This window comes from Chlamydotis macqueenii, chromosome 4 (genome assembly GCF_036417535.1).
Source record: "Chlamydotis macqueenii isolate bChlMac1 chromosome 4, bChlMac1.mat, whole genome shotgun sequence".
NCBI classification, from domain to species: domain Eukaryota; kingdom Metazoa; phylum Chordata; class Aves; order Otidiformes; family Otididae; genus Chlamydotis; species Chlamydotis macqueenii.
In genome coordinates this window covers 28614879-28632962 of record NC_141559.1, presented here as the reverse complement: position 1 = coordinate 28632962, position 18084 = coordinate 28614879, and the positions used below count along the sequence as shown (strand labels likewise).

The window sequence follows — 18084 nt, the reverse complement described above, 5'->3', positions numbered from 1 at the left end:
TCAGGGTGAGTAATGGGATTTCTTGCATACCTAAGCTGCAAGAGAGAAGTGAGGAGCTGGTGCCAGGAGGAGACAGGAAAGGTGTAAGCGTGAAAGCGTGAAAATCCTGGTGCAGGAGGAAGTAATTTTGAAATGGGAGATTTATGGGAACTCAGACTACTGGCTATGCCAAGCACCTAGACTGACTCCTCCTGGGTAGCTGGGCCCTTTCTTTCTCAGCCAGGAAATTATAGTGCTGGCATCTTGGGTAGTCCCTGAGCTCAAGATTTATTGGTTTTACAGCAAAGTGAGCTGAGTAAGATGATGACTTTCACAAATAGACCCAAGGAAGGTTGTAAAAGTTTCTGGGAAAATTTTAAACATAAAATGTAATTGTACAAACAGTGTACTAGGTAATTCAATACTTGTGATCCATACCCAGATATGTATTACAATTTCATTTTAACCTGGAGAATTTACCTGAGTGAGAGAAGCTTTAACTAAAAATATTGTAATTTACTGCCTTACTGCAGTGTACCAGTGCTAAGGTTTCCATACCATGCATTTGTCTGCCAAAAGACACAAAACCTAACAGGATGATCAAGTAACTATAGCTCACAATATATGCATTATGGGCCATAGGCTCACTGAAATAATTGCAAAGAACCCTCTCTAAATCAGTGGCCTTGGATTAAAGTGAAAAAAATCACAACTTCCTTAAAATGCTTAATAACTTTTTTTTTTACACGTTTCTAAGTATTTCAGTGCGTACAAAGCATATGATATTACTCCACTTTTGTATCCAATTCTATCCTCTATGAGGAAAAATCACAGTACACATGCATGCTTATCTCCCACAAACAATCCACAGGTTGTAAAAAGTCTTGTATACTTTGTGGGATGTTAAACACTAATAATAATTGGGATATGCAAACAGAGTCAGTGTCTTTATTGGATTTACACAGATGTAGCTGAAAGTAAGTATTGAGTGAAGTGAAGGCTCAAGAGACCTTAAAAAAAATGGAATAAGTGGTTCTTCAAAATCTAGGAAAGCTAAGCCAGCTAGAAGCATAATAAATGATCACTCATGTGACCTGGCATCTGCCTTCACCACAGTGTTGCTTAGCGGATAGATACATCAAAACACGCTCAAAAAGAATAAAACTAGACTGGAGTTGGGAAGGATTAATATCTTTTTGACCTTGCACGTGACCATGTTGTACTTTGAACAGTGTAATTTAATTGATAATATGCATTAACTTGCCCTCCAGATTTATTAACAATTGTAAAAATTATAGCTGTTTTCTCCTTTGTCTCCTTTGCTTTGCAGCCAGAGAATTTATCTTGATGACCTCCTCTGGCAGTCAATGCTACACAATGACCACATACAGCATATATAAAGACTGCTGTTATCTTTTGTAATTTATATCCTCCTGTAATGACATTGAGTATCCCAATGGACTGTTTTGAAGTTCACCTATCACTCATCATAACTTCATAGCTAGATGACATGGACACAGCATACCCTGCATGAATAAGGAGGTGACCCTCATTCCAGGACAATGCACAACAAATGAAGGAGAGATTCAAAATTTTTTGTATCTTTTGAATGGTTTGTATAGGGAAAGACTTACCTGAGGTTCCAGGAACAGAAGTGGTTTTTTGTAGAGAGATTGTAGAAGACAACAACCATCCCTTAGTAGATGAAGCAACCAAACTCTCATTTTGTGCCAATTGTGTTCCATTTGCTTGTGTAGCTGGAAATGAGATAGATGTTATACAGACACCTGTATAAGCATTGTCCTAGATTCTGAACTGTCCCTCAGAGAAATACTCCCACCATCATAAAGAGACTTAAGGTCAGAAAGCACTACAGCTTCTGGTAACTGCTTGTCAAGCAATGAGCCATCCCTATATAGTTGGTACTACTGGCATAGTTGAGGCATCTTTAAAGCACATCCTAGCATCACAATCAGTCTCACATCTGTGCCAGACGACAGCCTAGAGCTCTGACTTGGGAGCCCAGAGTAACTAGACAGTCTTGCACCAAGAGAAACATGAGCAGAAGAAAGAAAAGAGAGAAGCTCACTTACTGCCCTCAATCTTTAACCTTAATTTAAAAAAAAAACAAACCACCAAGCTTCAGCCACAGCTGTCACATAATGTGGTATTGTAAAAAAGTTTTAGGGATTGTAATTAAGTGCAGAGTTAATTATTTCATTCTGCACTGTTAAGGCCTGGGAAATAATATATCCCTGAAAATTAATGTATGAAAAATTAAAGTATCTTTTTTCTGCTCTCACAGTCAATAGAGTATCAAGGCCAACTGCGCCACAAGATTTGCAGCCTAAGGTGAGTTCAAGAGGATGGTGCAGGGCACTGCACAAGCCTGTGGAACTGAAGGTTGTCAAATGACAAGAAGAAAGAATTTAAGCTGTTCCAGCACAGCTGATAATTCCTACATCTACGCTCAACCCTCAGCATAACAACAGGCAAGACTGTGCCTACTGAATAAAACATAGGGGTGTCCAAGAGTAACCTTATACTTCCTTTCTGATATAAATCAGAGAGGCAACTGAGCTGTAAACTGTTTTCAGTGCCTCTTCAGACAAATTTCAAACACTGGAACAAAAACAGCTTTAAGACATGTTTTAGTAAAACGAGTGCAACTTCATGTACATGCAGCATGTGAACCTTGAGGAATGCTTCATCACACGCTTTATTCAGAAACTCTGATTACCAGCTTGGCACCTCAAAGAACCCTTTTCTCAGGAAAAAAAAAAAAAACAACAAAAAAACCCCAAAAAACCAACACCCAAAGGTCCCTATTCTACCACCACACGCCTTTAAATAGGCGCTGCCCTTCCCTTCCCCTCTTGTTTGTGCGATACCTTGGAGAGGCAAGCTTCAAAAATCAGTGAACTAAGAAAGAGTGAGCTGAAGCCACTGGAGTTAGGGGATTTGTACTGCTTTGGGAACTGAGAGGAGCTGGGCAGCTGGGGATGGTATCCTTGAAGATCAAGGCATGGAAGGAAATGGTACCGAAAATCATGCAAAACAAGCTTATATGCCTAAAACTTTCACTGGGATTGTAGTGATGAGAAGCATAATTTCACTGTCAGCTCCCTCCCGAAACCTCAGCATTATACCCCTTCAATACACAAACCTAATCTGCAGTAGAGATGCATGTAAAAAGCCTCTCTAACTCCATTTCTACTATGGTATAATGCAAGGATCTGAGAGCTTTAATAACTCCTGCATTCTCATCACAGAAGCCTTGAATGAATCTTTAAAAGCAAACCTTTTCCACTTTTGGTTCTTATTGAAATTGCTTCAGACTCAAATTTTAAATGTTGAATTTTAATCTGTGATCAATTTCAAAAAGTCAAAAAAACCCAAGAACCTCCCTCTCGTTTTAAGATGCATGTGCTTGTAACAGTAACAGCGACCATCTTGTGGCTCCCTTATTGTAAGTGAGTAAAAGCTTGCGCGGGAGAATGAAAAGCAAGGCAGAATAACAGTAAGCCTTCACGTGCAGAGACGTTCAAACACAAATACGCTTTGTGAACACTGAAAAACAATCAGGTGTGTGGGAGAGACGAGGAGGGAGGCAGTCAGTTGCCTTGTAACCCCACAGAGAGCTGTTTTCCCATGGGGATCACACGTTCCAAGCATCCTATCAGTCCTGGCAGCCGCCCAGCCCCGGGTGCTCCTCTTGTGTTTGGGAGCTGCGAGAACAGATTGTTCTGGGGAACACGGGCTGTGTGCTAGATATGCCTCAGAGGGGAGGGATGATAGCGTTTCCATTTAATTTTTTTTTTAATTCAGCCTGGGTGAGATTCTTCCTGTGACTCAGGTAGCACCTCAGGTAGGTATGACTCACACCTTTCCCTAAGGCCTGGCGTGAAGCTTGTTGCATTTATTTCTGCAGGCTGCAGAACAGGCTCCCTGCTCCTGGTGTCAGGGGGTGAAGCAGACATGCTGCGATGCAGAAGTCTGTGTGCCAGTTTTCACCACTTCCAAGACAAAAAAAATGCAGCCTAGCGGGGAAGATTCCCTTAATTCCACTGTACTACTGTAAAACTAAATCCTAGCAACCCAATTCTCTGCTGACTTGTGGCTTTGAAGCAGCTTTTAAGCAGCATCCAAGCCTTATGCCTAACACACAGCATCGGCTCTACCATCAACACATTTAGCAGATCGAATAGCTTCTGTGCCAAAAGCCTATGGGAACAGAAGCATCCATATCCAGCCACTGCTCACGTACGCGGCAGCAGCACTGATAGCACAGTACGCCTGCTAGGAAATCTGCCTTTTTTTTTTTTGTAAATCCCATAACTCATATCTATGCAAGGCTTAATTTGATCTCAACAGGAGGAGACAGCCCGAGTCCTTACTGCTGTGCCCGTGCTCTGCGCAGGAACAGGCGGGGAACTCTGTGCGGGCACACAGTGACTCAGTCCTGTTGTCCCCACTGACACATTGCTGCAGTAATTCATCACGCTCCGGCTCAGCCAGCTGCAGCAAAGATTTCTGCCTGCCTGGCAGGGGGAGGCCTGGGCTCACAGAAAAGCAGCACAGTGGAGGAGGGGGGCTGCTGTGGCTGCTGCTGCTGCAAAAAGCACTCACATCATTGGGTAACGGGTTTGTTGTCAACAGCTGATGATGAATAAAAATGGTAAAGGCGTGAAGATTGTAAAAGAGCTGTCCGAACGGGGCTGATTGCTGCCGCGGCAGAACTCCCTGGTGGTGATGCAGCTCTCCCTGCTGATATTTTGGTAACATAAATGACAGTGTGTTAACATGCCTTTGTGAAAGGGATAATCAACAACAGGGAACCTGAAGCTGCTCTGCAACGCTGCTCTGTGAGCCTCAAGTATTTCCTTACTCTTTGTGCTCTGAAAACCCTTCATTTTCTTTAACCAGCTGAAATTTGACACATATCCTCACTTGATCTTAGCACGATTTTCTACTTAACCTGCATACAATCCACATATTGTTTGACATTTCCCAACAGTACTTTAAATTTTCTTTACAGCAGGCTGTTACCTAACTAGCTTTGACATGTTAAGATCCTTCAAGTAAGCAGCAAATACTCTGCATATACTCTATGCACTGAAAGAATATAGACATCTGTATGTGTGTTAAAATCTTACTTGGCCGATCAATGAATCAAGGAAACACCTTTACTGCACCCAAACCATGTTAAAACACCAGCATGAGGGCTTTTTTAGGTGGAAGACTAAATATTCTTCCCTGAGCTCATATCTTTAGCCTAAACACATATACAGGCCTCATCCTTGTAATCAATAGCCTGAGAAACCGTTTGCATTAACAAATGCATTCATGAAAGCTTTGAAAAATCCCAATGTAGCAAAACCAATGCAACTTCACGCTCGTTCAGAGGAATGGAAATTGGCTAGGGAGGTAACGAAGCAGATCTCAGTTTTAATGTTTACACCTATAGCTCATTGCATCTGCTATCTGCCAGCTTTACATTTCCTGGTAAGCAAAAACCCCCAAGTATTAAAAAAAATATATGTTTTAAAACATCTCCCTGCCTAACATGTCTCAGCAGCCAACTACACTCAGTGTTTATTCAGCACGCAGTAACAACCTGAGGACAATTGAGCGATACATATTATCTCTTCTGGTAGCTTTACTGAAATAAAGCTTCCTTTTTAATTACCAGTAGTTTGGTAAAAAGAGAAAAAGTATCTCCTCCATTCTTTCCTTTGCTCAACTTTTAATATTTAATATTTCATTGTACCATGATGTATCATCATACAGGAGAGTGGCATGAGATAAATCAGAAATACAACAGCCAAAAATCCACTCTTACTTGTGATTTAATACCTTGAGCACTGACCTTGCACAAGATGCTTGCTCTATTTCCAAGGGAGGAAGAGCATAATTTGCTGTTGCATTAAATTTCATATTCTCTTTGATAGCTCCAAGCATCCTGGGATACGAAATCCTGATTGCAGATGCAACTTGCTGTATTGTGGCACCATATAAATTCTTGTTTTGGGGCCCAGATTGCACAAGTGAGGTCACTCTCTGACTAAATGTGAACTATTTGATTTGACCCCTTATATTAATAATAAGAAGGTTGAGGAGACAAGTCTAACTGCTGGCTTCCAATACAATAAACAGGGAGGGAGGATAAAGAGGGAGAGATCATACTCATGGCTTGCAGAGGAAAAGAATACTGAAGACTACAAAAAAAAAAAACAAAACCAAAGACGAAGTCGTTTGCATGATTTCACAGCGTGTGGAGCAATGGGGGCTTTTCCTGACTCTATAACAAAAGGTGACAGCAGCCACAGAAATTGCAGCAGAGACAGGAAGCCCTGTCAAATCTCTGCTGTGTGAATGCAATCATTTGCTGAAGCTTTTAGCAGGGACTGAAGCAGAGAAAGCGATGGCTTCCATTACAAAACAACAAAGGTGCCTGCTTTTTATTAAAAATCAAGTGTAGTAAAGGTAAATTTTGAAGTGTCATAAGGGCATCACCAACATCTGCCTCAGTCCCATATGGCCAGGCCAAAAATGGGGAGAAGTGAGTGCTAGTGAAAAAGAAAGAGAAAGAGAGTAGACAACTTTCATCTCCTGTCCATTTGGAGAGCAGAGGTCTTGCTACCTCTGTGCTCGCTTCAGGGACTGAAACTTCCCCAGCCCAGTGCTGCTGCTGAGGATGCTGGCAGGGGCTTGGGAGGATGCAGTGACGCCAATGGCACCTCACCACGTCGACGTGTGGGGTACAAAGAGAGAGATGGCTGTAGCCAGCAGCCAGACAGTGGTCAAGGGGTCTGTGGACTTTTTGCAAGGGCTAGCCACACATCTGCACAGCCTCTGTGCCATGTCCTGCCCCAAAGCCACTACCTTGTGCCTCATCCCAAAGCCACTACTTTGTGCCCCATACCACTCCTTTGTGCTACAGCTACAGCTATGACTTCCCTGAAAGGCAGACCAGAATTTTGTCTTAAAAACCATTGAAATTGGTTTTCGCATACACAGTTTTTCCAAATACTAGTTTGTATTGAAAGAAAATACAAAGTCTTTTAATGCAGGGCAGTTCCAAATGTCTTATTTAATTTTCCTTTTTACAAAGGGGAGTGAGAGGCAGGTAAGCCCTGTTTTTAGGTTCATTTATCAACTATTTTTATCATAAGTTTTAGGGGTTTTTTAGCTTAAATGAGGAGTTTTAAAAACAAATCTCAACTCTAGCAGCTAGGGACTGGACTCTACCTGGTGGGAAGAGAACACAAGAGAACACAAGAGAACACAAGAAAGGAAGTACGTTGGTGAAAACTTCAAGCCGAGGCCCATCGGACCTCCAACACCGTCGTACTCCCACCACCAGTTTTTCAGGGTATCCGTGCAGAGCAGTGGCCGGAGCTAAGCTGCACTGGCAGGCATGCCATTCCTCATTAGCCTTCCTTCCCCTCCCGGGAGCTCTACCTGTCACCAAGGTTTAGTTCCAGGTGGATGTGCCGCTCTGGTACCCACAAGCCAGGAACCTCCGCCAAACCAAAAGGACTAGGAATCGCATCCGTGATGCAACGCACCATGCCATAGGCTTTTGATGGGCCCACAGGGTCACAAATGCAAGCTTAAAAAGATTCTTTGTGGCCTTCAGTATCACTTCAGCAGCTTGTGCACCAGTCAGACTGTATTCTGTGACTCACCGATATTGGCACTTAAAAGCCAAGCCAAGCCAAAAAACAGACTTCAGACTACTCCCATCCAAGCACATCAGTAGAAGGTGTAACCACTGAGTGAAACTTCTCTCTGGGCAGCTTAGCAGGCCCGGGGCCATGAGGGGTGGCTTTAAAGGAGAATTTGCACAAAGAAAGCATGCAGGCCATTTCAAGGGTTTAGGCAAGGAAAACAAGGGAAGATAAGTCAAGTTCTACTCATTTATCATAGTTTAGTATGGTCTAAATATCAATCCTGAGAACACTGACTGCTGAGTTAAATATCTGGAGTATTTATTTTTAATTTTTGAGTCAATTAAATATACATAATGGCGTATTTCAAAGCTCTGTTTCAGCAACAGACTTGAACAAACATTTACAGTGTACTTCATAGACAAAAAAAGGGAAATTGAATTTCACTAAGTTTACTGAGCTCCTTTTGGATATTATCATACTTGTTTAAATTAATCCAACTACTTGTGGGATATGTGTGATTTTTTTTTTTTTTTTAATTTTCTTTCTCTAGAATCCAGTCTGATGTGCTGGGCCAACACACAGGTTATTCTGAAAATTTATGGGGAACAAAAGTGTTTCCTAAGATTGATGTAGGGTAATTAGTGCCATCTCTCCGCTTTCAGTACTGTGACTCATAATCATATAGAACTTAATTAACTGTAGCATTGTGACATATATAAAAACAAAAAACAAAAGGGACTGTCCTGACACCACTCTGATCACACAGAATAATTTATTTTTGATGAAATACTTGTTAAAAAAATCTAAAACCAAAACACAGAAGAAAATAAAAAATTAAAACTCTTCCAAATACATCTCTCCCAATTACAGGGAGATTTAAATCCTGTGTAACAGCTTCAGATCCCCTCCAATAGAAATTAAAGGTATAATAATATTTGTTTAAGGTTCTAGTGCAAGATTCATTAAAGACATGTAATATAGTACAATGAATAGCTCTCCTTCCCCAAACCTCCAAATCCATAACCCAAACTACTCTTTTTGACCTCCTTTTATTGCTCCACACTGTTTTACAGAAATGCAGCATACAATGAATCAGAAATGGCTCGATGAAATTGTCACTTACTGCTCATTGTGCTCTCACTTTTACTGGTTGCTGTAGTAGCAGTCACTTTTGCTGGTGGTTGTGTTGTTGTACCTTTTGTTGTTTGTTGTGTAGCATTAGGTGAAGAAAGCATGGAGTCTAATAAAGAAACGACATTCAAATTATTTCCTCAATTTTGTGTACACACATATGCACACACACAAAAACCATACCTGTTGCCCTGCTTAAGTTTTAAATTATCAAAAGAATATTTCATTTAAATTCAAGATCAGTAGGGACAGGGCTCCCTTCACTGCAGAGAAAGCCACTCCCTGTCCCACAGGTGGGTCATCCCACTGAAGATGAGCCTCTGATAATGCAGTTACAAGGCCTGGCTTGGAGCTGCCTTGAGCCTGCCCAGGAGGAAGCTCTTGCAGACACCTGTAAGGTTTCACTGAAGAATTCACTCTCTGTAAAACCCAGCCAAGAGGCACTGCTGCCTAATTTCCTGAATGACCACTGGAACACCATCAACAATTAACTCAAAGAAATTTTCACTTACTGCTTGTGATGGATTCGTTTGTAGCTCTGATTGCAGTTGTTGTCAGCACTGATGCTTGCAATGTTGTTGTTGAAGTTGACGTGCTCACAGCTTCCACTACTGCAAGAAAGGCATCACATCTTTACTGACTTATTTTATCATGTATAAATAAACATCACACACTTCTAGCTGCTTTTTCTCACAAAGGCAGTGAATTTCCATTTAAAGTCTGACCCTTACAGAGCTTTCTTACCCACACCTTTTTAAAGAGGATTCAAAGTGCGTATGGTTGGTATCAGAGGGAAGGTTTGGCCCATGGACAATCCGCAAGTTGCCCACTGAAAGTAAGCAGCTGTGCCTTCCAGCCATCCCCTGAGGAAAAGGTGTATGCTCTTTTGGAGTTATGCAGAGGTGCTGGGCATGACTTTCAGGGGAAGAGGTGAGGGGAAAGGAGTCTGGCATGGATGGATGGGTTCACTGTGCTGCTGGACTAGACTGCTGATCAGCACTTCACTGCATACCTGTTTAATAGAAGGAGGGATGTAAACTCCCCAGAAAGAAGTGTGGGGAACACAGCTTATGTATTACAGGTAAAGAACTGAAGGAGAAGAGACTCTACTAGTCTTTATGCATTTTTTTTTTTCTCTTCTCTCTGCTGTACACCTCGAGCCCCAGTTGAGTCTGCTTCTCTGGCTAGCTTTCCCAGACCCTCTTTCCTCTGCACCCAGAATTCTAGGAAAAAAAAAAGAGCAGCTGGCAGGCTTTCCTCTGAGGTGTGTTGCAAAGCTTAGGATATCATGGATGACATGAGTAGTGTTCTCTAGTAAGTGGTATTCCCCAGGGTCAACTTGGTGCCCTTTGTAAGGTGGAAGTTCTCTCCTCCAGAGAGGTGAGATTTGGAGGCTGAGAGGAGGGGAAAGGGCTCCCTCAGGCAGCAGGGATCACTGCCAGCTGCTGCTGGTACAGAAAGAGAGGAGTAGAGTTGCCCAAACATCACTAAGGCATTAACAAGGTTTAAAATCAGTGTGTCTTGCTGTGCATGGATGGTATACTGTAGGTCCTATGAGCCCCGGCACATGTTCAAGTGAACGGACTGGCAAAATTGCTGCCGAGGAATCTGGGTTAAAAAAGCTACATATCTAACAAGTTCAAGAGCCCAGTTTTCGATTCTGTAATCTAACACAAACAGAAAAGTGCTATTGTCACCTACAAAGGCTCATTTAAATCCCTGACAACAACCCAACAGGTGTCCTACTACCTTTTCTAGCACTTTTCATGGATGGGATACATGAAAGAATAGGAACAAATCATGACATGGCATGACATGTCATTTTCTCTCATATGACTTGAGTACTTCTAAATGCAATGTTCACACCAGAACTTTAAAATTATAACTCATACTTTCTTCCTCCACTCTCTGTTCACCTGGAATAGCAGTGCCTCAAAGAATGGACCTCCTTGGGAACTTACTCCACACCCACAAAGTGCTTTAATCTCCTGGTGGGCTTCTAATGCTTTTCTCATAGGCATAAACAACAATACTACTTCCACTTCTGTGACAAAAAGCTGCAGGAGAAATTTCAGTGAAACATTTGAAGAGCTCATTCACTGTGAGGCCTTTATGAAATGTCTTTGAAACAGACATGAATATCAGGGCTTTTGAAACATAAAAGAACTGCAACACAATTTGAAAAGGACTAATTCTGCTGCTGTAATAAACCTACTTCACCTGGCTGCATCTTATTCACCTCCTTTACTAGCACTACAAGCACTTCATCATAATCATCTCGGTGTTTTCTGCTCCAAAACAGACTCATTAGTATCTCTAGTTATAAAAAAAAAAAAATAGAATCCCTTGTCCAAGTTTTCTTCTCTCACATTCCTCACTTATTAAATGCAGCAGTCATCAATACTCAAACTAATAATTAGCTGACATGAATGAAATATGCTCAATATTGATTTTTCATAACTACAAAGCTATACAATAAAAAGAACTTAATGTGTCAGTTGAAGATGTAAATCAGAATCACAGACTGAAGTATCATCATATGAAGCAGGTGTTTTCTCTGTTTCATCATAGTTTTAGGAATTTAAGTTTAATCTAGTTAAAACAATCACAACCAAAACAGAGAGAGAAGACAGCTATTGACACTGAGGGCACTAGTGTCACCCCTTTACCCCCAAAAGTGAATCTTGACATGAATAGTTTCAAGAAGTTAGCAATAGCATTTTTGCAAATGACAGCTTTATGGACATGTATTCTCTCCTATTAAGTGAGGCTCAACATTGGCATATATTGTGTGATTGCTTACTATCAACGTCCATGTCCTCTTCCATCACTCTACACCCATCAAATCAGCTGCTCCCTGCTGCCATATCCCTTAAATGATGCTGTTTCCCAAATTATTCTCAATTTGACAACCTCTTGAACTAGGAGTCTCAGCTAATTTATGAATATCTGATCACACTTGAACCAATCCTTGAGAGCATAGGAACTCTCAGAATTTCGTCCTTTTTCACCTGAAACAAAAAATGCAGCCTGCTCAAATTAACCCTCTCCTTACTTAGATCCCTCAATCCTTTCTTCTCAACAGAGTTTTATAAGACCCCCAGGGAAATACATTGTTCTACAATCACCTTACACGAACTAATGAACATAATTTCTCCCAGAAGTTGGAAAAGTTGAAAGCTAAAAAGGCAATGGGAGCTTCAGAATACCAGGTAACAGTGAATTTGAACTCTTACCAGATTTTGATGTTGATGCAGAAGTGTCTGCGTTGACGATATTGGCTGAATTACCACCTTCTGAAATAAATACCGAAAGAATCATATTCCTTTAGTCACCTTACAGATCTATTTAGCACTGCATAGGCATATAAGGCAGAGAGCAGCAAGGACCTTCCTGGAAAATCAAGTTCAGAAGCCTATTAGCAGAAGCAACCAAATCATGTAACTCCACCAGCAATCTTTTCAAGCTGTATCCTAAATCTCTAGCTTCACCCTCACTGCTGTAATGGGGAGCATCTGCTATGGCGTCCCCCCTTGGACTGAGGATTGTTTTCCAACAAGTGTTAGTGTCTCTACGAATAGTTTGTAAAAAAACTTGGAGCAATTAAAGGGTTTTTTTTTTTGCTAGCTCCCCCTCTCCTTGAGTACAACAACTACAGCTACTTTGGGTCTTCAGGGTGGAGGATTAACTAAAATAACTGGCTGCAGGAGTAAGCACCCATTCTCCTGCCTTGGAGGAACACAATTGTACTAGCTCTCTGGCTAGTACAACCCCTTCAGGAGGGGTTTTCGGCATCACCCTGATCCCCGTATGTGAGAGAAAGAGGAGAATTCACAGAACATGGCTTGGGAAGCACCAGCTTAAGTAATAACTGACTTTTCCCATTGCCCTCAGGGCAGTTCTCCAGCTGTTGGGAGTTTACTGCAGCAAAGGATGCCCATCTTAAAAATCCTTGGGTCAAGTCTGTAGGTGAAAGTCTCCAATATTACAAAACAAATAAATCATCACAAAAAAAACCACCCCACCAAACCAAAAGCAAAATAATTTCTATATCTTCTGTCTGTGCTGAAAAGTCGTAACAGCATAATTCAACCAGAGTTTTGACTTCAAATAACATTTTCAGTGTTATTGCTGGGGTGTTCATATTTTTTCCACTGAAAGAAGTTAGGGGGGTGATGAAGGGGGTGAAAAAACTATACCGAGTCAGAAACAGTGGCATTTCTCAACCATTTTACATGGCAGTGAGACAAGGATGGGTACATTTGGGGAGGAAGAGATCAGCTCTGTGGCTGAATGGGAGAGGGAAATGGCACAGACTAATCCCCCAGTGCTTTCAGGTTTGGAGCGTGACATCCTGTCATGCTGCATTAGCATGCTGCAAAACAGACATCGCAAAACTGAGTCAGGACAGCATGTCACTATTCTTGTGTGACTCCATTCATGGTAATATCTGCTGGCATTCTCTCTTTTTTTTGACTACAGGGCAGAACAGTCAGTTTTGTTCCCTTTTGCTCAGCATGCTGCGCTCTGAATAACATTTCACAAGCACCACCCGAGGCCTGCCAGAGTCACAGATCTAACCTGGAAAAAAATACTAATATGTAATACAATTGCAGGAGCTCTCAGGCATATATTAAGGACTAGTCAGATGAGCCCTTACAACTCCTCTTCAAGCAGTGTGCTACCAGCACACCCGCGCATTTCCAGTGGGTCTCAGCTGGGATGTTGCCCCTTCTCAGTGAGCCCCATTTTCTTGAGTATCTTTTCTAGGTACGCTACTGCCTTCATAATGCCTTGTCACAGCACATACTGGCCCAGTTTGATATGGGCATATCCCATATCAAATTAAATCTGTTCCCTATGGGCCTGCTGCTGCTCCAGCCCTGCTCCGCAGGACATGTGAATACAGTCAGGTTATGCACAGCTCCTTGCACATTGCATTTAAAATACTGTTTTTCATGCCATTTAGTTACCTAGTCAGAATAATGCTTCATAACCCACAGCTGAAATACTCTAAAAACAAATTTTATCCAAATAGACCAAAAAGCAATATTGTTTCCCTAAACAACAAGCATTTTTCTGTCTCTTTATTCTCATTACAAGCTGCTGAGAAAGCTCCTGTAATTCCCCATGCCACAGGGCCACAGCACTAAACCAGAATGTTTTTTCAACAGTGCCTACATTTTATACAGTTTGTTATAACATCTCTCAGTTACTACCATGTCTGTAACACCAGCTAAACGCACTAGCCATCCAATTAACTCATTCCCTAACTCACTCTTCCCCTGCCTCGGCATGACTTTGTGGAAAGCACATTGCAATACTTAGATTATTCATCCTTTAAAAGTGTTCCATTTAATAACCATGTTGATAGCCCGAGATTTCCTCATAACTAAAAAAAAAATACGAGAATTTAAGTCACTGTTTTGTTATGATTCACAATTTGCTGATTCTATCACAGGCTAGAGATAAACTAAGGTAAGTTTGATTAGCAGAGTAGAATAAAGTAGGTTTAGGAATTAAAAGTTTCCTTAAAATGGCGGATAATCAGGTATACTTTAAAACAAGTTGAAAGTAACATGCAAAAATGCTTAAAACTCATCAGGATTTTGAGATTGATTAAAAGAAGTGATAGAACTGGTGACTTATGCTCTTATTTGCAATGTTAATTTGTGACTAAGGAGAATCCTTTGGGGGATAAAAGCAAAAGATCAAAAATGATTGAGAAAGGAACTTTGCCCCATTAGAGACTGTTGCTACACAAAGAGAGAAACAGAAAGATTGATTTTTTTTCTGCTCACATCAGGTTGGCTGCAGCCTCAGATGATGGACAATCATGTAAAGTTACAATTGCACGGTTTTTGGCAAATTTAGATGCAGTGATCCCTTTGATACAAGAGCACCTTGATGTACTATGATGGGGGAGTAGCCCAAATCTACTCAGCAATTGCTCCCCCACAGAAACCTCTCCCATTTGCCATGCTTGCTGGTAATAAACTCAGCCAAAAGAGCGCAGGTAACCTGTGATGTAGCACCCTGTGTCTGGAGAACACTTACAGAGCTAAAAGGTGCTCAGATGTAACACTGGGCTGAATAAAGGGATGATGGTGGCGGTGGGAAAATCCAAAAAGAAAAAAAAAAAAAATCATGTCCAGAAGTATATAACATGGCGAGAAGAAATCAGAACTGGGAGAAAGAAAACAGGACAGGAATAAGATGAGAGGGGAAGGGCAGGAAGGCTCAGAGACAGTAAGACAATAAAGGTGGCAGGGAAAAATAAGAAGGAAATAAGAAGAGCTTGACAAACATTTGACCTGTGGCCACAAGGCCAAAATGAAGAAAGAGTAACTGTTGGTTTGTGGTTTTTTTTTTTTCTTTCAGGTTCACAGAATTTCCCATTATTGTCTTTTTTTTTGCTTGTATTTAAATGGTTCATTTGTTCTAAAATTAAAGCAACAGTACAATAATTTGTATCTGGTAATCAGACACTATTTCAAAATGAACAAACTGAAACACTGAACTTACTTCCTTTTTTAAAATTCAGAAGGAGCCCCTGAATTCAGTCAGGGCTGACCAATGGCCACAGCAGCCCTCAAACTGCAGCTTTTGATGTAGGCTTCAGTCTCCAAGGTCTGAGCTTGAACCTTTCATCATTTCTTCCCTCTCTTGCGCGCGCTCTCATTATTTTTACCTTTACACTAGGAAGACTAAGATAAGCGGGTTTTGACCTTGTGTTAATTAGGTGCTTGCTATAGCTATAATCAAGACAGAAAAAAAGAGCAGAAATGACTGTGTGATATTACATCAGTAGTTTATACACTACACGATACTACGGGGTAGAAACCACTGAGTTGAAAACACCATGTGAAACAGCTAATACAAAAGTGAATGCCAAAAAATCAAAACAAAAACATTTTAAAAGCCCAAGTAGGTGAGGGGCTGCAAGACAGACAAAGGAATAAAGTTCTCATTACACCCACTGAGGATGAAACTAGAGGTAATGGATAACAGAAATCTGGACCAGAAACTTTGCAAGTTTTTTGGTGCCTGTGTCAAGCTGATGGTGTAACAGCCAGAAACTAGCATTTTAACCATTTTCCTGATGACAGTATAAGATATTCCTGCTCAAAACCAAATCAATATCCAAACAGCTCTAGCTGGAAGCAATTATCAAAGAGGTATCCTGAGGAAACCTGTCCATGTTAATTCCCTGCTTCAAGGCTATAAAGCAGAATCTACAGGTGGTACTGTTATATTATGTTTGTTTATTGTATATTATGTTATATTATGGTTGCTTGTGTGACCCTGGGCCTTTGCAATTACACAGGAGCCACAGAGAAGTCAAAGTTGCTTTCTTGCTTTCTGTCTTTCCAAACCACCGGAAATAAATAGTGATATTTTTCCAGGAAGCAAATGATAATTCTGCCAGCCCCCACGACCATGATAGAGCCCCATGTAACAGCTGCTCCGGCAGTATTCATGGGAAGACTGCACACTTCATCTGACGTTTCGTCCTTTCTGGAGAAAGTTATAGCTGTCCTTGTGAGAAAAGCTGGTACTGATATTCTCAGAGTTCCAAATAAATAGCTGCTGCCTGACAATGTACACAACCTGTCTACGTTTACCTTGGAGCTCTGTTGTCTATTATATTTTCTCCTTCATCTTCATTTATTGCAGTTTCAGCTCTTTGTTCTACTATCTGATCTTTCCCCAGGCCCAGTGTAGTTCTTACACTTCTTTTATTTCTGTTTTCACTCCTCACCCATCTTTTTTTCCCAGTTCATGACCTTCTGCCCTAAACCTTGAAATAAAATTTCTCTTTTTTTCTGCATTTTTTATGCATTTTTGTGTAAAGGTTCTCACATCCTCCAGAGGGGGGGGGGGGGAAGAAATTTGCCTAGATGAATCGTTCATCTCCCATCAACCACTTGTTGCACAAACACCTCCCATGTGCGGAGTAAAAACAAGTCTTTAGGCACTGCTCAAATTCTACTCAAGCCCTCCAAACAGAACTCGAGTGCATCTGAATACATTAATTTGGGGATCAAACCTAAGGTTTAATTCCTGATGTAGAAATAGGCCTTCTACATGGGCCTTCTGCCTAGTGAGGTTTAGCATTTAGGTGCTCCTGGGCTTTCTGCCTTAGTAATGTGTTGCAGAGGTCCAGGTTGCACTTCCAGCCAAGGGGGAGAAGGCAAAGTGCTACAGAGTGCTGGGTGTCCGGGAAACTCAGGCTCAGTTTCCTGCACAGCTTCAGAGTAATATTCTGCCCAGACGCAAATAAAGATGCTTTACAGCAGCTGCCACCAATGCTTATGGCTGGTTTGTAATTATGCAGTGCTCGCCAGTTCTCCAAGGATCTACCTCATGTCCTGCATGTCTGTGACATCCACGCTGCATTCTTGCACTAACATAAATACTGTGTGAGCTTGCTGGTTTACAGCTCACCTGGATATATCATCACAAATAAGATAAACGGCTACAACTGCGGAGTAGAGATTACTCCGTCCTCCCTGGAATGTCTATGTAGAACAATACAGTTTAATTAGTTTAGATGGAGCTTCTGTAACTTCATTTGCCTCATTCAGATCAGCTTGGGTATTTCTATGGATTTTGCCACGTAGGCACTCCCTGTGTCCCATTTTCCAATGGATAAAAGAGGAATAATAGTATGTTCTTATTTTCTAGACAACTACAAACTGCAACACACAATGGCACCACGTTCTGGCATTAATGGAATTACGCAAGAAACAGAGATATTGGCAGGTCAAGATCTCAACCGCATCTGCAGTTTTTATCATTTGGATCTTGCAGAATAATAATATGGATACAAGTTGCAACATTTGCATTTGCAACCGATCTCAGCTTTCTCAGTATTTTGCTTTGTCTGGAGCACATGTTCAGTGCAGAATCAACCCTCTGAAAATACTGCAGGAAGTCGTCATGCAGGACAGAGCAGGGAATGGGATTAATTTTAGGTAACTTGTTATTTCAGTCCTCCCTCTACATTTCTGCAGTTTATTTTATTCCCACTACATACAGCTCTTCCCCCCCCCCCCCCCCGCCCCATTCTAATTGCACAAATAAGAGCTACCTATTACCAAGAGAAATGCATTGCCAGGAAATCCGCAGGTTCAAGACAGGCACATTTCTAGGAGCAGAGGGGTTTATCTACAGTGTTTCGATAAATCTTAAGAACAGTCGTCCTTGTAGTATTTTCAGTTTCATCTGAAGTATTTTGTTAAGACTGAAATCACGACATGAAGCTTCCCAAAAATCAAACAACAATGTTGAATTG

At 41.3% G+C, this 18084-nt stretch overlaps 1 protein-coding gene across 2 annotated transcripts in view; it reads right to left on the bottom strand.

The window, feature by feature from the left end:
- Nucleotides 1-18084, bottom strand: part of EMCN (endomucin) — a 55809-nt gene that overhangs the window by 26207 nt on the left and 11518 nt on the right. For both annotated transcript variants that reach the window (XM_086746581.1, XM_086746582.1), the window contains exons 2-5: nucleotides 12023-12082; nucleotides 9299-9397; nucleotides 8779-8895; nucleotides 1614-1736 (exon numbers count right to left, since the gene is read on the bottom strand). In XM_086746581.1, the coding sequence (XP_086602707.1) occupies nucleotides 1614-1736; nucleotides 8779-8895; nucleotides 9299-9397; nucleotides 12023-12082 (399 nt within the window). The remainder of the gene's footprint in view (nucleotides 1-1613; nucleotides 1737-8778; nucleotides 8896-9298; nucleotides 9398-12022; nucleotides 12083-18084) is intronic.